At 38.5% G+C, this 26,188-nt stretch overlaps 1 protein-coding gene across 3 annotated transcripts; it reads right to left on the reverse strand.

Annotated features, from left to right (window-relative positions):
* On the reverse strand, positions 1–26,188 carry LOC121080615 (mesoderm induction early response protein 3-like). Of its 3 annotated transcripts, none has more exons than XM_040578760.1 (13): positions 25,979–26,188; positions 25,231–25,255; positions 22,858–23,006; positions 17,183–17,317; positions 15,717–15,837; positions 13,726–13,811; positions 13,439–13,511; positions 10,842–10,993; positions 10,304–10,385; positions 6,301–6,392; positions 4,204–4,331; positions 3,876–4,021; positions 1–3,780 (listed from the first exon to the last, which is right to left on the reverse strand). In XM_040578760.1, exons 1-13 carry the CDS (start codon positions 25,985–25,987, stop codon positions 3,323–3,325), a joined length of 1,656 nt encoding a protein of 551 aa, XP_040434694.1. In that variant the 5' UTR covers positions 25,988–26,188; the 3' UTR covers positions 1–3,322. The 3 variants fall into 3 exon arrangements, with proteins under 3 accessions (XP_040434694.1, XP_040434693.1, XP_040434695.1); XM_040578759.1 differs by having other exon boundaries at positions 6,301–6,395; XM_040578761.1 differs by having other exon boundaries at positions 6,301–6,395; positions 25,865–26,188.

Consider the following 26,188-nt stretch of genomic DNA (forward strand, 5'->3'; position numbering starts at 1 on the left):
AAAGGTTTCCAGACATTTATTTCTGGAATTGTACACCAGGTATTAAAGTACAACAAATACAAAATAATGCTAAAAAAAATAAAAATCACTGTTTATGTATAAATATTAAAACCAATGCAACGATAGCGACTTTCTGTTGAACATCTGATATTAAAAACATGTTCCGATTGTCACTAAATTTGTTATGCACAGGGTATTTTGAATAACTGGAATCTCTATTTTATTAAGAGGACTATAACCATACCTACTGTATTTTACAATTGATAGCATTTTCCTTCTTCCAATGAAAAATAGGGATAAAAAAATAGTAACCTTGTCATTTTATAAATTATTGTATTTAGTTTCCCCATCTGTAGACAATGTGCTTGTAGTGCTGGGCAAATAGTGTCCCTGTTGGTCAGTTTATCCATTAGCTTACATTCAAAAGTTGAAATATTCACCTAAATACTTTGGTTAAATTAAGTAGTATCACTGTGTTCTATTTTATATGAAGTTTTCATACATTTTTGATCCTCAGTTTTAAAAATCAAACAGGAAATACTTGCACAATTCATTGACCTAATAGTACACAATTTAGTATCCTTCAAGTAAATTCAGCAGTTTGACTATGACAAGAGGAAAACTAAACATTTAAAAACCTAGCTTGAGAAGATGACATACAAGTAACTAAAGTCAAAGTATTGCTATAATCACAGCACCAAGTTACACTTCTAAATGAATTTGCTATCCTCTTTGTATTCCCTGTACATAAAAAGGATACATTTACCAACACTGCAATTGCCCATTAAGGATTTTTGGTTTGTTTGTACGAAGGAAAAGTATGGCAGAGGACACAGAATTCACCACAGTTTGTTGTAAGAATTGTGTTTCACTAAAGAACCAAGGCAATGTAATTTCTTTATACGGTTGCAATTCAGTTATCTTCATGTGACTTTCAAAACGCAATTATTTTAATAAACAGTAACAAGTTCTCCATTTGAAATGTTTAAACTGAGAGAAAAATAATTAAGTCCAGCTTCTAAAAGGAAAATTCAATAAATAGCTATTTTACATGGATAAAGTCTAGTGGTACAAATTTATGAATGTCACATCAAGCATGCACAAAAATGTTACTATACACAAAAGTAGTCAGAAAATATTGAAATAGCTATCTAAAAAGATATGAAGAATTTACATATTTACAAAATCTTGCAAATTATTGCCTCATTTTAACAAGGAATTAAAAGTAAACTATACCAGCTAGCTAGCCAACAGGCTAAATAAGATCATCATTTAAAAATCTATTACAATGACTGGAATTCATTTTTCTCTCATCATTTTTTGATTTTTGGTCAAAAGTCTTATTAAATAACTAAAGTGTCCATTCAACTTGCTGACAACCCAAACCTTAGACAAGTCTGTCTACATTAAGAGCCCAGCAATGCATAGATAAATTGAATATGTTACTGCATCAGCTAATATGAATGGGCATGTTCATTTAAGTGCAACTGGTATAAGCATTCGGTCATCTTTATATGATTTTTTTTTTTATACAGACCAGCCACTCACTGTAAACCCATAAACTTGAATGTATAACAATTATGGATTATGGCCAGTATTTTATAAAACTACATAAAATGTGCTGATTCATAAATAAAAGAAACAAGGTACACAGATCAGCACAAAACACAGCAACAAGAAGCTGACAACTTGGCTAAAAATCTCAGAGTAAAACACAGGGCCAAGGCTACCCATTATTTACTGTGTACTTACTAGAATTACATATTTCAGATGTATAAGTTAAGAACTGATTACAAAGTTATCTTTACTTTTGTCCACTGTACTACAGTAGTTTGTTTCAATATGGTAAATGTGCTATTGCATAAACACTTCAAAGCCATCTTCATTACAATACTGTAAAGAAAACTCCATGCACTGCATCCAAAACTCAGGATGTCAATGCAGTTCACAGTATACATAATAAATACCATCTTCCCTTTCTAATATTAAAGTCACTAATTACTCAACATAACCTTGAAGCAACTATTACAAATATCAACAATGCAAGCTTAATCACTTCAATAATGAAAACAAGTTAGTGGCAATTAAATTTGTAATACAAACAGTGCAAAGAAAATATGGAGGGAAAGGGGTAATCCTATCAAAGTAATGTTCTCCCACAAGAATTAGAACAAACATTTGCAAGACAAACATCATGGATGGCTAAATTGCACTCAATGTTCAAAATAAAAATTTATTGAAGTTAAATAGTTGCTTTTATGGGAAACATTTTTACTCCACCTTCCCTATGTGACTAAGGTAGCGAGGTGCCATTTTTGAGCCAATGACTTGCCAAAACAAGTAAATGCAATCCACAAAGACTTTCAAATGTATACTTCAAGGTTCTACTACTGCTATATAAACTAGGTAGTCCCTCAAAACTGTAACACTTTGAACTGCAGTGCTCCAAACAATTTAAGATGCCTTCCAAAATGTAGACTGTTTAACGGCAAATCCTAAGCTGTGCAGACTGTAGCTTTATACATCAGCTGCCTTAGGAAAGTTGTTACACAGGTGCATTAATCTTCAAATTTGTGGACAAAACCCATCTGAATACCATAGCCTAAAAAGCATCTGTTTAAGATAGTAAGTTTAAAGTACACAGATATCTCTGGCAGCATAATTACTTCTGTGTAAGGTAGCCATAGCCTATAATCTTGCAACAACATCCAAGTGTAGGTCTTCATACTTTCTTTACTCATGTTAAATCCCTTGTGCTAGCTTCCACCAAGATGAACTTGCTGGTTTTTTTTAAACTGAAGTGCTCTAGTTTAATATCACATGAGAGAAGGTTCCATTTTAAAGAACATCCTTGTATGTTTGTGCAGTTTAAGTTCAAGAAACCCGTCCCTGCCTTTAGAAGAAAAAATAAAATAAGCTACGTTGAGCAGAGATCAGGATTGGTACCTGTAAACGTTGTTATTACACTGCATCCATTACAGCAAAAGAAACTTAGACTAAAAAGCCACTCCAATCAGTTCAAAACTTCTGTGCTGGTTTTGAAATGGTGGCTTCTGTCTACGGACTTTAAAAGTAAAAATTGAAGCAGAGCTTAAAGCTGCACCACAGGGTGTTCTCAGTCCCAAACTCTGCCGAACATTTCCACATTTATGGACTGAGAAAAGAAATTACTCTTGATAAATCAAGATATAGTTCTATACATATAAAGACATCACTGATGTCAAACTTCAAACTTCCAGTGAAAGACTAAGAAAACTTGATAGCTCTCATCAAGTTTACTACTACTGCATAAAGTACCCACTGTTTGTTTAGCTTTCCACAGTCATTCTGAGTGAAGGGCAGTATGTTGGTGAAGAGTGTGGGTATTGATAAAACCATTTGTTTCATTTGCAGATAGACTGCTGAATTCAGCCACCGAAACAGCCATTTTGGCACTGGTAATATGGCGTGTGTGGTTCTCAAAGTCCAAACCAAGGTTATTTACAGAGACATCATTCATGTAAGATTCTGGGACAGCAATTCCCATTTTCAATCGTTTTGCAGGTCTTTCTGTCTCCTCACTGCACATGTTCATTGGGTTTAGCTCTGAATGATAAAAGCCAGTCTCAAATAAATTAAAACAATCACTTTCACCATTACTAGGCAAGTTAAGCAATTCTTCTGTCCCAACAGGCACATGATTAACTGGTGCTCGGGGTAAGCTGTCCATAGGAGGAAAGGCATCATCTAAGCAGTTCACATCTGAAGTGTGGCAGGCTGTAACTACACTGTTTGTCAATGCTGGAAAAAAGATGAACACAAAAACCTGTTTATATAGTTACAAGAAAAAGTGGTTTGGTTTTTTTGGGGGGGTTGTTTTTTTCTCCTCAGTTTACCTGTGAACTCATTGGCAGTGATAGAGTTCAGAATGTTTAGCTGTTGATCAGGAATGGTTTCTGTTCGAGTATTAGATGTTAAGGCTGAAGAATGTACTGCTCCACCAAGGGCTTCTGTTTCATCTACCAAACGATCCATGTAGTCCCTTAAAGAATACAGCATTCATAATGGGTTATTTAACAGGAAAACAAGGCCTAAAAATGATGATGGATTTAATTTCAGTTACCATAACCACTGCAGCATTACACTGCAGTGATGGGAAGAAAAAAAAGATAGTTACATTTATAATTTGCAACAGAAAATATATTCCAATAACATTTAACTTACGTAACTCCTGGATGATGGTTATATCTCTTCTTTCCAAATCTTGTTTGCTGAGCAAAGTAATCATAACGTTCTGACTTCTTCCACATGTAATAGAAAGCCACACACTCGGCAACTGTTCTGGTTCTTACCTAAAAGGCAGCAAGAAGAATTAGCAAGATTATGCAAAGAACTAAGCTTTGTAATCTCCCCAATCCCCATATTCCTGCAATATTATTATGGGTTTACTGTTCTAGTATCTGGAACAAACCAATTAAATCAGGAGACTTGAAAAGAGATCTAGTTTCAAATTTCTTTACCAAGAGGATGGTCAAACACTGCAGCAGTCTTCCTAGAGAGGTGGTCAATGCCCCAAGCTAGTCAGTGTTTAAGAGGCATTTGGCCAATGACCTTAGTAACGTGCTTTAATTTTGGTCAGCCCTGAAGTGGTCAGGCAGTTGACTAGATGATCATTGTAGGTCCCTTCCAGCTAAAATAGTTTATTCTCAATAAGTATTACATCTGTTCTATTGTATGAATTATTGTTTATTTAACTAGATTAAAACTGTATCTACATCTGAAGCATTTCAGTTCATGGTTTAAAAAATTGTTATATAGGTTATAAGACAGACTCTCTTAAGATTGAAAAAACTAAGCAAATCAATGACCAAAAAGAAGTGAAGCAGAAAAGACTTTGTTATTTAGACAAATTCTGGTCCGTACTAACAGATAGATCAACTCACATGCTTTATTGCATATTGGGAAAAATATTTCTAAATTATTTCTTTGTATCTCTGGTGAATTACTGTTTATTGGTAAGGTCCATCTAAAATTTGAAACACCCAAATATTTACCATAAAACAAGTTAAGCCAAGTGTTGAGCAGAATTATCTGACTGTTCTTGAACAGCAACCACAGCCCTATCCAGTATACAACAAAAACACCATTCTCCTAAAGAAAAAAAAAAACTTGTCATGGTTTAACCCCAGCCAGCAACTAAACACCACACAGCTGCTTGCTCCCTCCCCCACCAGTGGACAGAGGTGGGGGAAGAAATGGAAGGGTAGAAATACGAAGACCAGGGCGACAGAGGGGCGGGCAGGGCATTACAGCCCAAGAAAAACAAGTGATGCAAATGAAAAGAGAGTTGCTCACCACCAACCAACCAATGCCCAGCCAGTCCCCAAGCAACAGCAGCCCCTACCAACCTTCACTCCCCCAGTTTTATTGCTGGGCACATCATCATATAGTATAGAATATCCCTTTGGTCAGTTAGGGTCAGCAGTTCCAGTTGTGTCCCCTTCCTGACCTCTTGTGCACCTCCAGCCTACTTGCTGGTGGGGCAAGTGTGAGGAGCATAAGAGGCCTTGATTCTGTATAAGCACTGCTCAGCAGTAACTAAAACAGTGTGTTATCAACACTATTTTCAGCACAAATCCTAAACATAGCCCCATACAAACTACTATGAAGAAAATTAACTCTATCCCAGCCAAAACCAGTACAAAATCTCAAGGTGGTATCAAAACATACAGGAGGAGATGGTACAGAAAGTCTGGGAACATACATATTGTCAACTGTACCAAATAATACATATATTTCATTTAAAAAAATATAAAAATATCCAATTCCCATTCTTCAGGCACAGAGGAGTCAATCAGAAGCAATCCAGATCAAGATTAGAATTCCTTCATTGGCCAGAAACCAGCATACTGATGGATGACTACACTTTCTGAAAACACAAAGAACTAAGTCTGTTCCTGGTGAATTACACCCTCCAGGTGATAAAAATATTTAAAGATGCATTTTCCCCTCCCACAGCCATGGTATGGAAATACTATACTTCTAGGAGAGGCAGACATGTAAACTAAAGTATAATATAAATGCATAAATGGAAGTAATATCAACATAAGTCAATTTCAGAGATAATACATGGACTCATCTTGCAATACCTAGCATTTCCAATGACATTGGAGGTAAAATTAGCACAAAAATGCCAAGCCCATTTTAATATGTTGGTTCTTATTTCACTCTTCTGCATGGCTTCCAAAAAATGCATTGCTTTTACAAATTTTCAGCATCATATCATCTACTAACTCTTCCATTTAACTGTAAAATACTAACCTTGTTTTTCTGTATGAGATGAAAGTCTTTTCCATAAATCAGAAGTGCATGTTCAAAGCTTCTGCATTCTTCTTCTGTCCATGCTGTCATCTCTTCTGGACAATTGCAAAAGTAGCATGATAAATATTTCAATTCACTAACCTTTTACAGAGAATAAAGTATTTGTGTTCCTAATGCATGAATATCCATACTCACTCTAAAAGCCCCAATAGTTCAGTCAGTCAGACCCATGTCCTTTACTGTACAGATATCCTACTTGAAATCTAATATTCTTGTTTATAAAGACTCATAAGAGTCTGATTTCTGAAGTTTTTTATCCTGGAGGGCAAAGGACATTCAAAATACTTTATTTATTATTTCTTTAGTTTGTCATCAAAAATCCAGGATTTGATAATCTCATTGATATCTTAGTGGTGTTATTTTTCTGAATATTTCTTCTTGCATTAAATAAAGAACAGTGGCTGTTGAAAAAAAGAGTGAAGGAACAACCTCTCTTTAAGATAAAAGTGAACTTTAGCTTTACAAATTAAAACAAAAAGAGTCACTAAAACAGAGCAAGAGTTTTAAAACAAAAGTAGCTCAAACTATTTGAGTAGGTCAGTTTTGTCTCAAGTATTGTTGCTTCCCTATCTTTATTATATATGGACACAAAGCCATAATCATGGAGGAATTCAGGCATCTTACATTCATAATGGTGATTTGTTCAGCTGTCATTTAAAGCTGGGGGGGGGCGGGACAAAAACAGAAAACAGCCAACAGACACATTTCAAAACATTTCTGGAATCAGACACTGAGACACTGGAACCAAGACCTTTCAGCTCCCAGATGAAGGTGACAATCATTCCACTACAAGGCCATTCCCCCCCCCCCCCCCCCATAAATTTTGCATTCCTTACTATGGAGTTCTCAAGATTCAATAAGAAGAGAAGATCCCCACATAAAGTCTCGCTGTTAAGAAATTATCTTGGCAGATGTGGATTTTTAACTCCCATCTTGAGAATAGCAGTGAACTTCAGTGGGTAGAGTAGATCATAGCACAATGGTTACTCTAAGAGACAGGCACTAACAGTACTATCCTTTACCATTTTTAATGGTGTTATAAATCCAATCTGACTTGGGGGAGGTACTAGCCCTTGGTACAAAATTTGGGGCTCTGATACAGAAATGGGCAGAGGTATTTTTCAATCCCCAAAACAAGAATCTGAATCCTAGAGAGGTGCATGGTTTAGGATACAACCCTAAAACTGTTACTTCCTTATTGTTTAGCTCTACACAATCTCTTCTTGTATGAGAGCTTTCTAAAGCACTACTCTGATATTCCTTATTGTTCCCTTCAGCTTTACTTTAGATACTTAACTTTCACAGCACCTAAATTGTAGACAGTCAAATTCCCTTTGGATCCAGTTCCAAGTAGAAAATATCTGCCAGAATACCAAGTTATACCAGGGTTCATTTCTGCTTTATGCAACACACGTTAAAACACAGAACAAAGAACAGCCTTTGCTAAATTATAAACTCTGATTTTAATTTAAGGGAGTAATAAAGTTAGGGACAGAAAAAGATGGAAGCTCATTTTCTGTTGTAAACTCGAGCAAATCTCTCCACACTCTAAAGACCTATAGAACTATATGGTACAACCAACTTAGGATTGACATAGCACAATGCTAGTACAGCAACGAAGAGTATGACTCACATGGCCAGCTATGTTCTCCTGATTCTGATATAAATGTCATCATATTATAATTGATCAAACACAAAAAGGAAGCCTACAGAGGGTGGAAGCAAGGACAGGTAGCCTGGGAGGAATACAGAGAAGTTGTCTGAGCAGCCAGGGATCAGGTTAGGCAAGCTAAAGCCCTGATAGAAGCTTTTCTTGTTGTCCTTGACATCCCTGGCCAGATGTAATTCTATAGGTATGTCAGTGATAAAAGGAATAATAGGGAAAATGTGAGCCCTCTCCAGAGGGAAATGGGAGACCTGGTTACCCAGGATATGGAGAAAGCTGAGGTACTACTTTTTTGCCTTGGTCTTCACTAGCAAGTACTCCAGCCACACTGCTCAAGACACAGAAGGCAAAGGCAGAGACTGGGAAAATGAAGAACTGCCTGTTATGGGAAAAGATCAAGCCTGAAACCATCTAAGGAACCTGAAGGTGCACAAGTCCATGGGACCTGATGAGATGCATCCGCAGGTCACAAAGGAACTGGTGGATGAAGTGGCTAAGCCACTATCCATCATATTTGAGAAGTCGTGGCAGTCTGGTAAAGTACCCACAGACTGGAAAGGTGAAAAATAGGCCAATTTTTAAAAAGGGAAATAAGGATGGCCTGTAGTTTCCCAGGTCTGTCAGTCTCACCTTGATGCCTGGCAAGATCACGGAGCCGATCCTCCTGCAAAATACACTAAGGCACATGAAAAATAAGGAGGTGATTAGAGACAGCTAATATGACTTCACTAAGGGCAAATCGTGCCTAACAAGTCTGGTGGCCTTCTACGACTGGGTTACAGCATTAACGGATCAGGGAAGAGAACTGATGTCATCTACCTGGAATTGCGCAAAGTTTTTGACACTGTCCCAGCACAGCATCCTTGTCTCGAAATTGGAGAGACATGGATTTGACAGGCAGACCACTCTGAATAAAGAATTGGCTGGATGGTCACACTCAAAAAGAGTTGCAGTCAACAGCTCGATGCCGAAGTGGAGACTAGCGACAAGTAGCATTCCTCAGGGGATGGTATTAGGACCGATGCTGTTCAAAATCTTTGTTGGCGACATGGACACAGGTATTAAGTGCACCCTCATCAAGTTTACCAATGACACCGAGCTGAGCGGTGCACTTGACACACTGGATAGAAGGGATGCCACCCAGAAGGACCTTAACAGGTTTGAGAAGTGGACCCATATGAACCTCATGAAGTTCAACAAGGCCAAGTGCAAGGTCCTGCACGTGGGTCAGGGCAATCCCAAACACAAATACAGGCTGGGCAGAGAATGGATTGAGAGCAGCTCTGAGAAGGCCTTGAGGGTGCTGGTGGACGAGAAGCTCAACACAAGCCAGCAAAATGCGCTTGCAGCCCAGGATTTGGTTGGCTTCCTGGGCTGCATCAGAAGAAGCATGGCCAGCAGGTCGAGGGAGGTAATTCTCCCCCTCTACTCCACTCTCACGAGACCCCCCCCCCACCTGGAGTACTGCATTCAGCTCTGGGGCCCCCAGCATGAGGAGGACATGGACCTGTTGGACCGAGTCCAGAAGAGGGCCATGAAGATGATCAGAGGGCTGGATCACCTCTCCTATGAAGAAAGGCTGAGAGAGGTGGGGTTGCTCAGCCTCGAGAAGAGAAGGCTCTGGAAAGACCTTATAGCAGCCTTCCAGTACCTAAAGGGGGCCTACAAGAAAGCTGGAGAGGGACTTTTTTACAAGGGCATGTAGCGATAGGACAGAGGGTAATGGCTTTAAGCCAAAAGAGGGTAGGTTTAGGTTAGACATTAGGAAGAACTTCTTTACTGTGAGGCTGGTGAGGCACTGGAACAGGTTGCCCAGAGAAGCCTGTGGATGCCTCATCCCTGGGAGTGTTCAAGGCCAGGCTGGATGGGGCTTTGAGCAGCCTGGTCTAGTGGAAGGTGTCCCTGCCCATGGCAGGGGGGTTGGAACTACATGGTCTTTAAGGTCCCTTCCAACCCAAACCATTCTATGATCTCAAAAATATACTGTAATATGGGTGAGAACTGCCTCACAGGAGCAAAATCATGACTCCCCCCATCCTTCTCCTCAGTCTGTGCTGTTTTTAAAACAGCAATGGAAGAAAAGGTGTAAAAGCTGATCCTGCAATGTTTATACAAGTTGCAGACTTCTCCAGCAGAAATTTCCATCTGGCCACTGGTCAGATTATACATAATCCATGGAAAGGGATGTGTTTGTCAATCTGAATCTTACTCAAGGTTTTTCTACACAGCTTATTTTCTTCCAAATGTACATTTCTTAAAACGCAAGTATTCTCTTACCCTGAGATGCCTTTCCATTTGAGCAGTATCTCTCAATTGCTTCTTTAACATTATGGCTACTTTTGAGAAGTTCATATAGTGCCTATAAAATATAAGAAGTCTTTAGAGTCAAAGTTTGCAAATATCCAATCTAAACTTGGGAAACTAGCCTTTCAGCAAGCATATCTAATATAAAAAAAAGAGAATTTATCTTTATACAGGATGAAAGTTTTAAAACAACCATCAAAAGCAAAACCATCCAAAAAGTTGAGTCAAGGTTTAATTAAGCAAGTGTAAAAACATTTTATGCAATTATAAGAAAATCTGGATTTGTCAACAGCATGGCAGTCAGAAACATCACAGATCACAACACTACAAGTATTAAGAATGTTGGCAATTTTAAGCATGTTCTTAAAGTTACAAATAAGATCCTGACCCCAATAACATCTATATAGAAAAAAGAAATTTAATATTGCTGCCTTTATAATACAAGGCAGAGAAAGAGAACACATAGTAATTCCATTTGCAACACTGCTTTGTAACAGGATATAAAACATACTTGTTCATTGTCCCGTGTATGTAGTCCTTCAGGACTTCTACCAATCATGTTTTCATTTCCTGTTCTTAAGGAGGTTTCAAGAAGGTATTCTTTAACTTTACTTTCTGAGATCACATCAGGTTTCCAGAGTAAATGGTCTTCATTTTCATAGGCTGTTAAAAACCAGAAATCCATTAATGCCAGGTGTGACATTTGTAAGGCTATAGCATAAAAAGCTATTTCACAAAGACAAAGAACAGGAATACAGAAGTAATCAAATCAAGCACCATCATGCTACTTTTAAATTGCAACTCAATTTTTCCCCAAAAGTCTCAGTTAAGAGACAGACTCTGCAGTGTGGTATGGCAAAGAAATTCAGGTTCCATGAGGATGAGATAAGGGATTGAACTCTTGAGACAGAGTCTTTGCAGAGGAGCAGCTTGTTGACAGCTAGATGATTCAAGTCAAATTATGCATATGTATTAATCTTCTTCATATAAACAAACTAGCAAAACCACTCAGTTTTACTCAGACGTTTTCAACAAATAAGCTACAGTTTACAGTAAATTAGTGCAGGATATTAATTTAATATTTCAAATATTACATATAAAAGAGACTGTGGCTAATTATCATTTTCAACTAAAATTTGCCAAAACTTTCTTAACAGAATGGAAATCTAGGTCTCAATGTGGTAATTTCTTTTTCTGTTCACTAACAAGCAAACGCTGTTAACTTGTACGTTCCATATCTTACAAGCAATCAGGATGCATAGTCCTCCTTCATAGTATACTGAAATCATGTATACATCTCAAGTAGCTTATTTGAAAGACAATATACTGTAAATATTCAAGAGTTGGCCTGAACCTTTGTCTGTGCACACATTTAAATTCTAGATTAAACTAGAAATCCTTTATTCTGATCAATAGATGTTAATAACATTACACATAATGCTTCATGTACTCTTGGCAATGCAAAATTAGTTATTAAATTCAAACACACACAAGCATAATGGCAATTACAGTAGAAGAGATGAAAATTTTAAAATCTCCTGTAAAACTGCAGGAAAGAATTTTAAGCTGAGGCGAGGAATAAAATTACAACTCCTTTGAAAGTTCTGTTATAGCTTAAGAACATGAAAAGCTTTTAGACATTTTACAAGTGTAAGGTTTATAGAAGAGCAAAACCGTCTTCTAACAAAGTACTGGTATCTGGGACTACATAGCAGAAATATAAGTCCCTATCTGCCATCACAAGCTCTTCAGTGAGTACAGAAGAGGCTTTCACAGAATCCTCTACCCATACAGCCAGGTCCAACCTCTCCGAGCACTGCTGATCCTCAGCTTCAACCTCCATTATCAACTAAGACAACCCAGCACTTCTTGCTGGAGTCCATGCCTGATATTCTCAGGAGAAGCTCCTCAGGCTTTCCCATCTGGGAACTACCTCTGCTCTTGGCCATGCCAGTGAACAATACTCTCAGTGGCTCTCTCTAGCACCACTTCATTCCAGACAAAGTTGTCAGATTAATGCCTTCCTGATTGTCCTCCGGTTATTGGCCCTTCCCTAGTTCTCGGCCAAGGAGAAGTCAAGATGTGTAAATAGTAAAAGGACTATTCAAGATAAATCTGGTTCTTATTCCTCCATTTCTTACAACTGGTAAGCATCACGCCTGAATCTTAGAAAAGAGGAAACTTCCCTAGGTCTCTTAAGCAACACCAGAAATGTTCACTTGCTAACGCTTCCAGCTCCATCCATACAAAATGTTCTTCTCTATTGCAAAGGATCATTCTTCAAAAAGCAGTTGACAATGGTGAAAAGACTTGATATACTTCAGTAGAATGATATTCCCATGAAGTGTTACAGTTCAAACAACTTAAAGAAAAAACAGAATGCCCTTCATTTATTAACATATCCTCCAAACTGTTCCTTAATTTCACAACTGTTCCACCCATGAGCAAATTTCTTTCAATATTTGCTTTTTGAATTCCACAGCTATGTGCTATACTTTTCTCTTAGTGAAAGTCTCTAAAGATACCAAATAAAACTCCATTACATTATTTTTTCTACTCTAGCACAATTGCAGTTTTTAACCAAAATCTACATAGAAATATCATCATACTTAAAACACCTTGTATTTTAAAAAATACGATGTATCAGGACATCTAATCATGCTATAGAAATTTAAAAGTTTATTGCTTTTTCATATTCATTTTGTAACCCACACTGTTGTGCTTGCCAAAAAACAAGCAAAGAAAAATAGCTTACATTGAAGACCTTCAAAACATTAAGTTACATGCTCATAGCCCAGTTATGACTCCGATTAAAATGTTTCCTTGATCCACAGTTTACCTCCTAATATTACTAGATACTTCAGAACTAACGCTGTAATCCATCCTCCTATGTCTTCTTGAGAGTCTCCTCTGAAAGTTGTAGAATCACACTTCCAAGATATAATTATGTGGTTGTGTTACTTCAGTTGACTAGGGGTTTTTTTTGTTTGTTTGTTTGTAAGGTCTCTGAGACTTTAAGACATTGAATTTATAAGAAATTTAAATAACGTTTTTCCATCAACTGCTATGTAGAAACATAAGATAAGCAAAACAGTCAGAACAACTTACCCTTTTCATTATCACTGTATCTGCCAAGGTAAGGTGGAATTTCAGCCTGATACTGCAAACCAATCATGATTTCCTGAAGATGTAACAAAAAACAAACAAAAAAAAATCACAAGAGAAAGGTATTAGCTTGATATTTTGTACATGGAAGCATTACAAATTCCATTAACATGGCATTTTGCAGAGGATTCCAGAATTAAGGTACTATTTTAGATACGTACTATAAATCTTAATGCATTTTTCTTAATAGTAAAGTTTTTCCTTAACTTTTTAAATGATATAGTTATTACCTTTCTCAACTCTTCAGATGAATTACCACTGTCTGCCTCTACGTCTTCACCATCCGATTCCTTATCTCCATCACACGTAGTGTTTGCTTCAGACACAAAGAAGTTTGGTTTTAGCTAGGAAGAATTTTCAGTTCAAACATAGAACTACAAAATATCCTTTACTTTTGAAAGGAACCCCTGCTTTTATTCTGGAAGACATCCATCATGAGTCTGTTGATCTACATTTCTATCAAACTAGCACAAAGTCAGAAAGCACTGGTACTTGTATATTGCAGAACTGAAACATTTATTATTACTGCAACTGAGACAATTACTATATTTCTAACAGCCAAAAGGAAGTGAGATAATCTGCTTATTCCTTTTTAATATTTTTTTCCTTAGGAAGAAATACAGTAGAGCACTCCAAGTAATTCAAATACAGTACTCCACAGAATAACTCATGTTTTAGAATCTGGAATGCTGTGGTACTGGGTTCTGAAGTAATTCTATTTTTTATTTTATTCCTGGCAGAATGAAATCTACAGTTCTGATAAGATTAAAGCTATTTTGTATTCTCAATTTTCAGTAACACCACGCTCATAAGTAGGGTTGCAATTTTAGCTTCATCACAACTAAATAGAATCATTGTACAGTCTTGACTATTGCTTCTGATGTTAGGCTGAGGCTCCTCTTCTAGAGTCATTACTACAATCACCAGTCTATCTCTTTTTGCTGTCGGAAGTAGCAGGCAAGAAGCTAACATGAATGCATAAAACAACAATATGCCTGGATAATAACATGCAATTATTTTTTCCAGTTAATCCAGATTTAATAAAATAGCCTACGTGTTAGATGTTAGAGAAATGGACAGGGATCAGAAAAAAATAATATATGAAACTTTCAACAGCACAGAAATCTGACATATCCTTCCCTGAAATGATGGGTATTCAATTTTAAAATGCCCAAAAGTTCTAACAGAGAAAGAGTAACGTTCTGATAGAAAACCATGAGAGCTGAAAGCAAGGATGACTGTTTCTTAATCCTGAGTAAGATGAGTGGACTAATTTTTTTCCATAAAGCTGCCAGGCTTTCAGTGTCATATTCATTAACGCTTAAATATTGCTTGTGAAAAGTGCCAGCAAGGTTGGGGTTTGCTTAACTAAAAAAGGACATTATAAACTTTAAATGTTTTTGTATCTCTCAGTAAAAATGTCTTGCATAACACAATCAGCAGCATGCAAAGGGCTACAATTGGTGATGACTGAGACAGACTTTATCATCCCCCTTCTTTAGTGGGATGAAATCCCCCAGAAACTGCTCAAGATACTTGCCAAATTAAAACTATAATAAAAACCCTCCACGTCGCCTATTGCAGTTCATTTGTTCATTGGGGTATTAGAGTTGGAACAATAAGAAATATCTTTGTCCAGATTGGATAAACGAACAACTGGTTCTTGGATCTTTCCCATAATAGCTCCACGGGTAGTAAAATTTTGGTGGTCATGGGTTCATAGGCCCCATCCCATATAAAACCACTTTGGCTTATGAAGTCCCATGGAAAACTGTTGAATGTGTGAAGGAAAATTACCACAAAGAAACCATGTCCTAGTTCACATCCACAGGCCGAATGAAGGAGTCACTGGTTTAAAAGCAGCAGCAAAAATTTCAGTTGAGAAACACTAATTTAAAAGAATGGGCTACATATTAGTGTCATTCACTAACACATTGAAAATCACAAAGAGTATTCCTCAATACATTAACTATTAATTATGAAAAGTTACTGTATTTGTAGAAAAATTAATTGTAATTGTGCTTTGAGACAGTACTAAATATAGGTCTTTCAGGTAATCAATAATACCAACCAAAGACAACATTAATGTACAACATCCTGCAAAGCACTGTGTCTCAATTCCCAGTAAAGTCAGCATAACTCTGCAATTTTGATATTTTAAACTAGGAAGGTATATATAATGCTAAGACTTTGAGTACTATTATAAAATTAGGTTTCCTACATCTTAATGGCCGAGGAAAGAAGTTGGTAGCCTCATGTGAAGTAACTGATGGCGTCAAGTCGTCAGCAGAGGACTGTGTTTCTTCATCATCACCCGACAAGAGGTCTTTAGCTATTTCCTCCTGTATCATTAAAATAAAACCTCAGACTGACTATTAAGAATAGACTGGTGAGCATTTAGATTCAGCAAATTCTAAGTTCCATTGAAATTAATTTTTATCATAAGCAAATCTAGCAGATCATCTTCTCTTAAGTAAAAAGCTAGTTCATTCCTAAATCTCTGAAATTAATGGTTATATTTATTCTGAGTTGAACACGGGGTCATTTCCCCCTTGTCTTCTATTAAAATAAATGCACAAGTAGTAACCTCTGCAAGCATCAAATCTCAGATGTTCCTCCAACTGCTTCCAATGGAAAATGCCAGTGGAAATCTTTAAAATTCTGAAATTCTGTCATTCTTTGCATCACAGATATACTAAAGTTCTACCAGGCTGTTACCCCTTGGGGGGGGGGCACATTTCCTCCACTAGCAGACATTTGAATCCCTCTGTATAGAGATTAGGGAGGGAGAGAACTGTATTAGACAAGCCAACTACATTTCTGTAGCCTCAACACAATCGTGACTCCTAATGAGAGTCAGATGTGCAGTCATCTACTTTCTGTGGAGTTTCATTTCATCATATTTAGAGAAAGTAAAAAAAAAAAACACCAAACAAAAACTACATACTTGCTACCTACAGATTTTATAATTCAAATTACTAACAGCATATGCCTTATAGCAAAAAATCAGATTAAATTCTCAGAATTCAAAGCTAGCCTGCAAACCACAAAAGCTGAAGTTTCATTTTTTTTTTATATTCAACAACGCAACACAGTCATTGCACATAATCTCTCTCTCACCTCCCAATTATATGCATTTGGAAGGAACATTCCAAAGCATTCAGGAGTGCATTTTCAAGTTATCCACAAAGGTTTGATATATTATATGTATGTTGGAAGTCAAAATTATTTCTGGATGTTGCATACATTAAAACAAAAATACAAATCCTTTCAGAAAAATCCCACTTCTATAAAAAAAGAAATCTATTTAAAGTTCACTAGATGTGTTTTTAGAAGAACCATCACCTTATTAATTTCTCATTTGTAGTAATATATTGCCACTAAAGTTACTACGCATGTGTGTGATAATTATAATTATAATTAGATTCAGATCCTCAATATCTTTGAAAAAGAATGAATTCAGAGTAGAATCACATAATCATTTAGGTTGGAAAAGACCTTTAAGATAAGAGTCCAACCATAAACCTAATGCTGCCAAGTCCATCACTAATACAATAACTCTTAATTGTATATTGAAAATGACAAAGACATATATTTTGTAACATCAGGAAATAGTGAAATGGAATTTAAGGTCACCTGGATTTCTGCTTTTAAGCCACAAAAGAGGGGAAAATAGTTCTGACTTACTTTATCTAGGGTCATATCTGGAAGTTCATCTGCAAGTTCACTTGGAGAGCTATCCACACTGGAAGTGGCCATAACTGGAATTGCGGGTTCATAGCCATAGAATGCCAGTAAGTCTTCCAATGGCATGTTTCCTTCCTAATACAAGGAGATATACAGACATTTTAACAGCTAAATATTTGTAAACAGTTCAGGCCTAAAATAATAAGACATATTTTGAAAAACAAAAGACAAACTTAATTGAAGGGAGGAATCCTGATTAAAAATCTAAAATATTTTCAGGTACAGGACTGAAATAATTCATAACCATGTCTCTTGGCATATAATGAAGTCCCATCAAGCTATTGAAGAAAATAATTTACTGCATGTAATTAAGGAGTAATTATTAAAAGTTTGCTCCTTATCCAATTCATATTGTAGAACATGATTTGCCTATATTTCTTCAAGAGAGAAGATATACTAGAAACACTAACAATCCCCCTACGAGCAAGAAATGAAGAAAATCTTGAAGACTTTAGTCATATATAGTTACACTGCAAGTGTACAGAACACCACAAAAGTAAGCCGATACAGCAACTTTTTATCCCTCCTTTCCACCTTCTGCAAAATATATTTCATAATGACTGTTGAGAAGGTTTTGTGGTTTAACCTCAGCTAGCAACTAAACACCACGCAGCCACTCACTTGCTGCCCCCTTGGTGGGAAAGGGGAGAGAAACAGAAGGGTAAAAGTGAGAAAGAAGCTTGTGGGTCAAGATAAAGAGTTTAATTATTTTTAAATATTTCTTTTTAATAAACATAAGGAAAAGGAGAAAAAAAAAACAAAACCAACAAACACCACAAAACAGAGAGGGGGAAAAACAAAACCTAAGACAGACAATTGATGCAAGTGAAAATGATTGCCATTGAGAAGCAACTGTTATCCCTGGCCAAAGTGCAAAGCACATTTTTCACATCTTGTCCTGTCCAGACTAGTTCATGCAGTAGCACTTGGGCCATCTCCCCTTTAATTTGTTCAAAGGCTTGCTGCTGCTCAGGGCCCCATTCAAAGTCATCGTTCTTCCAGGTTACTCAATAGAGAGGGCTTACGATCAGACTATAACCTGGAACATGCATTCTCCAAAACCCTATGACACTTAAGAAAGACTGCGTTTCTCTTTTGTTAGCTGGTGGAGACACAGCTGTTATTTTCTTGATCACATCCATTAGGATATGACAACACTCATCTCGCCATTTTATTCCCAAAAACTGTATCTCCTGCACAGGTCCTTTGACCTTACTTTGTTTTATGGCAAAACCAGCCTTCAAAATAGTCTGGATTATTCTTCTCCCTTTCTCAAAAACTTCCTCTGCTGTGTTGCCCCACACAATGATATCACTGTATTGCAGCTGCTCCAGAGCTTCATCTGTATTAATCCATAACAAATGGTAGGACTGCATTTCCACCCCTGGGGCAGTTGATTCCTCTGGGTGTACTGGATACCCCTCCACATGAAAGCAAACTGGCCTGCGCTCCACTGCCAAATGCATTGGGAACACACATTAGCAATATCAATTGTTGCTTATCATTTGGCTGCCTTTGATTCCAGTCCATATTGGAGATCTGGCACATCTGGTACAGCAGCACTGTGGCGGTGTGACTTCATTCAGACCCTGACAGTCCACTGTTAGCCTCTACTCTCCATTAGATTTTTGCACTGGCCATATGGGACTATTAAAAGGTGAGCAGGTCCTGATCACTGACCACTCCTTGGTTCTCCAGTCTCCATATCAGCTTATGGATGGGAACCAGGGAGTCTCAATTGGTGCGATATTGTTGCCAGTGCACTGTCACTGTAGCAATTGGCATCTGCTGTTCTTTAACCTGCAGAAACCACACCACAGAAGGATCCTCTGAGAGACCAGGCAAGGTAGACAGCTGCTTAATCTTCTCTGTACTCAAGGCAGCTATACCAAAAGTCCACCGGTACCCTTTTGGGTCCCTGAAGTTCCCTCTCTTGATGTAGTCTATGCCAAGGATGCATGGAGTCTCTGGGCCAGTCACAATGGGGTGCTTTCGCCACTCATTCCCAGTCAAGCTTATTTCAACCTCCAACACAGACAGTTCTTGGGATCCTTCTGTCACTCCAGAAATACAGATGGATCCTGCCCCTTTGTAATTTGACATTATTGGAATACATCATACCCTGGTGTCCACCACAGCTTTATACTCCTGTGGGGCTGATGTGCCAGGCCAAACCCATGCAGTCCAGTAAAGCCAGTTGTACCTTTCCTCTATTCTTGGTCAGAGTCTTCATTACTTGATTTTTGTAACTGCAAACCAGAAGTCCCTTCATCAGGGTCAGAAGTACAATCAACCCTACACTGGAGCAGTAATTTTCCTGGATGAATAACTTTTGGCTGTTGTTTTTTTCTTGCAGTTCCTGTACCTGAGCTTCTAGTCTCCAGGTAGGTTCACCATCCCACTTCCTCACGTCCTCCCCCTGTCGTGCAGGAAGAACCACAGGGTTGCACATGGCATGTGCCACCAGTACCCTCCCCCTTGAACAGAAAAAGGCTGACTCTTAATAGCAGAGACCTTGGTTGGTGTGGATGAGGAAGACCTATCCTTCCTTCTTGGATTGCTGAGACAATTCATTGGAAAGTTTCTCCACAGCCAAAAGAGAGGCCCCTAGGGAAGAAGCAAGATTATCTTTGTATTCTTGGAGTTGGCTAGCCAATCCATCCATAGTTGGTGCCTCCATGTCTGTCCAGCTCATTATCGCCTGAGTGTTGGCATATGATGGTGTACTTCGTACAAACTTTCACCATGTGGACCACATGCACTGAATTTCATTCAGGTCTTTAGATACTCGGTTGTCACACAGGTGGTTATAGATCATCTCCACCACCAATGGACCACCAATTGGTGGTCCATTTGTAAGTTCTTCCTTGAAGAGATACCTGTCCTTCACACTTGACAGGAGTCACCACCAAAGACTGAGGACTCCTGCTCTTTTTCCAATCCCTTTGTCATTGACCTTATCCCTAGGAAGGGATCTCAGCTGCCAGGTTTCCTTACCCTCTAATTCCTGACTATTGGCCCCAATATCAGCACTGGAGTAACCAGCTGAGAATTTGCTTGCCTGGTTGACAGCTGTAATCTCACAGCTCACTTAATGATAGGGATTGGGTGGTTTGTCTCATTTATGATTTCAGTCTCTTCCTCCTCTTGTTCTTGTAACTGCTCTACTGCAGAAGAGGCTGCCTCTTTGATTCTCTATCCTGCTCCCTCTTAGGAGAAGCTGCTTCATCCCTTACTAAACAAGTTGACTTCCACTTCCATTGTTGTTTTTTTTAGTTATAGGGGCGACTGATATAGTTGAGGGCTGAGTCTCTGGTTTAGCCACAGTGTCTTTTGGTATGTTTTCAGGTCCAGAGACCCTCTCTTTTCCTTGAGGGGGCTGAATAGTATCAAGCAGTGTTTGGTAGGTGCAGGCCAGGGCCCAGCACAATGTGATAAGTTGTGCCTCTTTGGAATAGCCAAAGCATCTTCCCCCGCACAAACATTCTATCACTTCATCAGGATTCCACACTTGCTTGGGAGTAAAGTTCCAGACCAGAGGTGAGAAGCTTTCTAGATACCTTCCCATTTTCTCCCATATGCCTTGCCACCCATAACCACACTGCCACAGGGCCTGGGTCATATTCCTAAAAAGCTTGTTAACCTTAGAAAAAGCCAAAACAATATTCCTAAGAAATACCAATATAAGTATTTTGACTACCCAAGAATGTTCAAGATGCTGAAGAGTTATTCTAACAAGGGAGAAAACATCACAAGAGGTGGTGGTGAAGGTGCTATTCTGTATTTCCTCCACAAAGAGAAAGAAGTATAATTGTTAATTGTCTCCATGAGATGGTACCCAAAGTACAGTAATGGCTTCAGTACAAAGCCCAAATACCAAATTAAGCTCAAGGCCAGCAGTTTAATAAATCTCCCAGACAAAACATCACTAAGTACTACAGAGCACAGCAAACTGCAAAAGGCAACACCAGTCTTTAACATGTACAGCAAAAAAAAGGAGCATGGCACAGATCAGATAACTTAAAATTGAGAACAGATAAATCAGTATTGTGACCAGCAACTGTTAACAGATATAAATTCCTTCTAATATGCTCTGGTCAAATCTGTTATTATTTCTAACCCTCTGTGCCCTGTATTGGGCCTTGGCTGGCAACTAAACACCACACAGCTGCTTGCTCACCCCCCCAGGGGATGGGGGTGGGTGTCTGGGGAGAGAATCAGAATGGTAGAAGGGTAAAAGTGAAAAAAACAAAACTTGTGGGTTGAGATAAAAACAGTTTAATAATTAACAATAATAATTTTTAAAAGTTGTAAGGAAAAAACAAAAGAAAGAAGTAGTAAAACCCAGGAAAGACAACCAATGCAAATGAAAAAAAACTGCTCACCACCAACCAACACCCAGCCAGTCCCCAAGCAGCAGGGCACTATGAGGAGCATAAAAGGCCTTGATTCTGTATAAGCACTGCTCGGCAGTAACTAAAACAGTGTGTTATCAACACTATTTTCAGCACAAATCCTAAACATAGCCCCAAACTACTAAGAAGAAATTTAACTCCATCCCAGCCAAAACCAGTACAGAATGTAATAGGAGAAAGATAGCTAATGATACAGAAGGAACAAAATCAAGAGAACGGCTTGGTTTATAACTGCTTTTGATCAAATTATTTTACTAAATATCATACTCACATCCTAACACAATTAATAAAACAGACTGTGGAGATTTATTTTTTTTAGTTACCAGATTCAAGTCATCAAAAAATTAGAAATATTTTCCAATACTTATACCTTTAACAAATTTTTAAAGGTAATATAACTTTAAACTCGTACACTGATTAAATTACTTGTTTTCTTTAGTCAGCTAAGGTCTTAGCCCTACAAAGACTTCACAATGGGTAAATGTAAACTCATGTCCCAGTCTTTCCAGAATTGGGACATAAAGTAATAGCGTTTAAGATAACTGGCTCTCAGTTATTTTTCCTTTTATTATAGGGGCAATAAGATCATTTTGTGGAGTAACAACTCAATTTTAATAATTTAATAATAAATTTCAATTATTCAATTGTTCTTATCTCAACCCTTGAGTTTTACATTCCTTTCCGATCCTCCTCCCCATCCCTCTGGGTGAGGGGGGAGTGAACAAGTGGCTGCATGGTGCTTGGTTGCCAGCTGGGGTTAAACCACGACACTAAAACAGGACTGTGTTTCCAGATTGGAAATAACAGAATAAAACACAGCTAGCTGTCACTTAGTAATATGTAAAATGTACAACTTAATACTTTCACTTTGGAAGAGAAATTACTGAAGCAGGTTTTAGACCCCTGTCATCAAATATCACTACTAAGTTTTATAAGTTGGAAATAAATTTAAGTGAAAAAGAATCTGAACTTAACATAACACTAATATCTTTGAAAAGCTAAGTTCAGCCTTTTTGTGAGGATGCACTGCTATATCTTAACCAAACCTGATTATTATTTTTTTTTTATTTAAAAAAACTGCAAAGGCAGTTTGCAGGAAACTATATTATACAATACAAACTAAAGAATGGGTTGAGTGTTCTCACTAAAAAAAAAGGTATAACATATACGGACATTTAGGAGAGAGTAAGTCACACTTACCTTTTCTAAATCTTCAATTTCAGAGCTGAAATTTTTGTTTTCTTCCATCATTTCCTCCTCCTCTTCAAGAGTTCGCTCATCATCATAATCATGTACCAGCATTTCAGCAGAAGGGTCAAAGTCATGATCCTCAGACGATAAAGAGCCAACTAACAAAAAAATCCTAATTTGAGTAATATTTTTTTCCCTGTACCAACATATGAAATTACATCATAGAAAAAAAAATAAGGTTGCATGGGGTTTTGCATAGGTCAGAACACTCAGTGGAATAACTGGAACAAATTCCTAACTACCTGACAAATTCAGCTATTTTAGCTGGCCTTCCCTTTTCATACTTGTAATAGGTGCAGTTTTCTATCTTGCAGTATAGAGTACTTGGGAGAAGTATCTAAACTACTGAAACAAGGTTTCAGAAAATAAAATCCCAAATTAATATTTTACTGAATAAAAGATTATTCAAAACACCCTTGAAGTCATCATTAAGGTATAAAGTCCACATCACAAGATTTCAGATGCTGCAAGACACCGATTTATAGACTCTGATTCTATTTATATAATTTATATGGTAACTAACATAGTAGGAATCTGATTCACAACCCAAGTTAGCTGTTTATCAGTGAAAAAACTAACAGCAAAATAAGCAGTGAGACTCGCTTCAGGTTAGTTTAGCCTCACAGATAAGATCTTTTATTAGAACTAATTTAATTCTTAGCACTTGATCTAAAAAGGAAGAACATAGCAGTTTCAAGAAATAGAGGAAAATATACCAGAAATATTAAAATGCTTCTAATGAATCACATTAATTAACAAGTCATTGTGACAGCTGTGGTCCAACAGACACTTTTTCGTTACTCCAGAGTATACTCTTAAGTCATCAAAAAAGTACTGTTATTATCTTAAGTGTATTTTCTCAACTGTTAGAAAAGTTATCATTAGATTCAACAAGTTTCAAAGATGCAAATATTCTTCACTGTAAAGTCAGTGTTCTACAATGAAAATTACTGAAATACAGGGTGGTTTTGTTCTTCAAGGTTCGCTTTCTTAATGCTTTTAGGATGGAGAAGAGAAAAAGATTAGGATATTTCTCTTTCACTTCTGGTTTCCCCCTCTAATTCTTACATACTAGTGCTCTGTTGCAATTCTTGCCTTACAAGCAGCAAAGAAAAGGTTTTTCAAGAATTATTTCCACATAAAAACTTCTGTAGAAATTTTGAAGGAAATAGCTACAGATTTTCAATGCTTTTCTTCAAAAAAAAAATAATAATAAAGACTAGAAGCAATGCAGAGATGCTGCTTTAAGGGGACAGTTGCATATACTAACACTTCTGAGTCTTAAGGAACATAATTAATTTTTAGCAATTATGCTAAATGTTCATTCCTTATATGCAGGCAATTAAAGTAAACTTTGTCTGTTTAGCTTGCTTAAGACAATACTGTTAAAATTCATAACACCATACTGTAGGGAAACATTCAGGCCAAAAATGCTTTTTAGTCACATGCCATTCATATTATGGTCTTATAGAACTCTCAGTATAGCTGATAATACTACTCCAATTATGACATTACATGTTGAATTTTTCTACTGTTGGTCATCACATCCTGATCCTATAGCTCTTAAAGAACTGTCAACTGCCTTCATATGTATTATATATATGTATAGTAAAGATTACTGCTTCTAATCACTGTTCTAATTAATTTTGAGTAACTCAAGCGGAAGTTCTATTTTACTCACAGACTTTAGATAAGAAAGTACCACTTTTTAGTAGCTCTGAACACTCAATATCTCATTTGAAATATTTAAAGCCATATTCAAATAATATGAGCTCAATTAGTCTTTTTTTAACAGCCAATACTGAAAGCAGTTACACAGAAGCAAATGCATTCCCCAAATACTTCTTCATGAATAGCTACTGATGTTAAATATGCTTGCTTGTGTAAAGTATTCCAAAGAACCTTAACAGCAGTTAAAGCCCCCAAAATTATGTATTTATGATTTTAAACATTTTCTGATATTATCAAGAAGTCAAAAATTTACACAAGCCTGCAGTTATCAGCAACAAGAGAAGCAGTTTCTTTCCAGGCTGTATGGCTTTACCGAGACATTGACTTAAAAGTGCTACAGAACTTTGTTTTCATTTTGGGTTCTGAGCAGCTGATTACTAACTGCAACCAGAATTAAGGTAAGAACTCCACAGCGCATATCTCCTCTTAAAAAAAAATAATAAATAATCAATCAGGCAGTTAGTTACATGAACATGAAGCATTAGGAAAGCTATGAGGCAACAGGGGATAACTTTGGGAAGGAGCAGAAAGGAGAACGCGGCATACGGGCAGCAGGCTAGGTGCCAGGGCAGGAGATGAGCGAGGACGAACCTGGGCTCGAACTCCCAAAGGAAGCCTGCGGGGAGAGGAGAGAGCGAGGTGAGACGCGAGCTCCCTCCAGCTCAGGAGCCAGGTAGGGGTTCTCCATTTCACGCCCCCTCCCCTCCACCCTGGAGCCGCCCCGCGTACCCCACCAGCCTCGCCTCCGGCTCCCACCCTGCTCCCCCCTCCATCCCGTTCACCCTCTCCCATCCCTCCTTCCCTCGCTCGCTCCCCACCTGGCGTTCTCCTTTCGTCCTCCCCCGGCAGAAGACCCCCAGGAGCCGCGCCCAGCCCGGCGCTCCCACTCCCTCTGGCCCCGACAGGACATGAAAGGGGCAGGCAGCGGCAGAGGGAGCCGGACCAGCCGCCTCTTCCCCGCTCCCAGCCCAGGGCTCGCTCCTCCTCCCTCTCACTAGGCGTTTCTCCATCACCCGCGCTGCTGCGGCAGCACCACCACCGGCCCAGCCCGCGCCTCCCGGGGCCTGGTGCGGCGGACGCACCTCCCCTCCGCGGCTTGTCGGCCGCTCGCGGGCTGCGAACCCAGCACTCGTGCTGTACAGCACCCGCCGTGCGGCCTAGCCGTGCAGACTTCTACTTCCCCTACGCTGCTGGCCGCCTCACCAGCCACCCCGCGCCGCCTCACCTTCCCGGAAGCGCCTTATGGGGATGGCAATGCGGACGTGGGGGGCTTGCCGGCGGCAGGGCCCCGCAGGGAGCCAGTCGAATCTCGACGCCCCATCCCGCTTTTCCCACTCACCTCCGCCATATTGGGACGACCAGACTGAGCAACAGCGCTGCGTCGAGTGCCCGGATGGAGCTGCTAAGCCAATGGCAGCCGCCGAGCTCCAGCCGGAGCCGGCCAGAGAGAGAGGGAGGGAAGGAAGGAAGGAACGGAGGGGTCGATGGGACTGGGCTGGGGCGGAGGAGGCAATATAGGGGCGCCGCAGCCTTCCACTCTGGCCCTACT

Source organism: Falco naumanni, chromosome W (assembly GCF_017639655.2).
Source record: "Falco naumanni isolate bFalNau1 chromosome W, bFalNau1.pat, whole genome shotgun sequence".
In the NCBI taxonomy this organism is placed as follows: Eukaryota; Metazoa; Chordata; class Aves; order Falconiformes; family Falconidae; genus Falco; species Falco naumanni.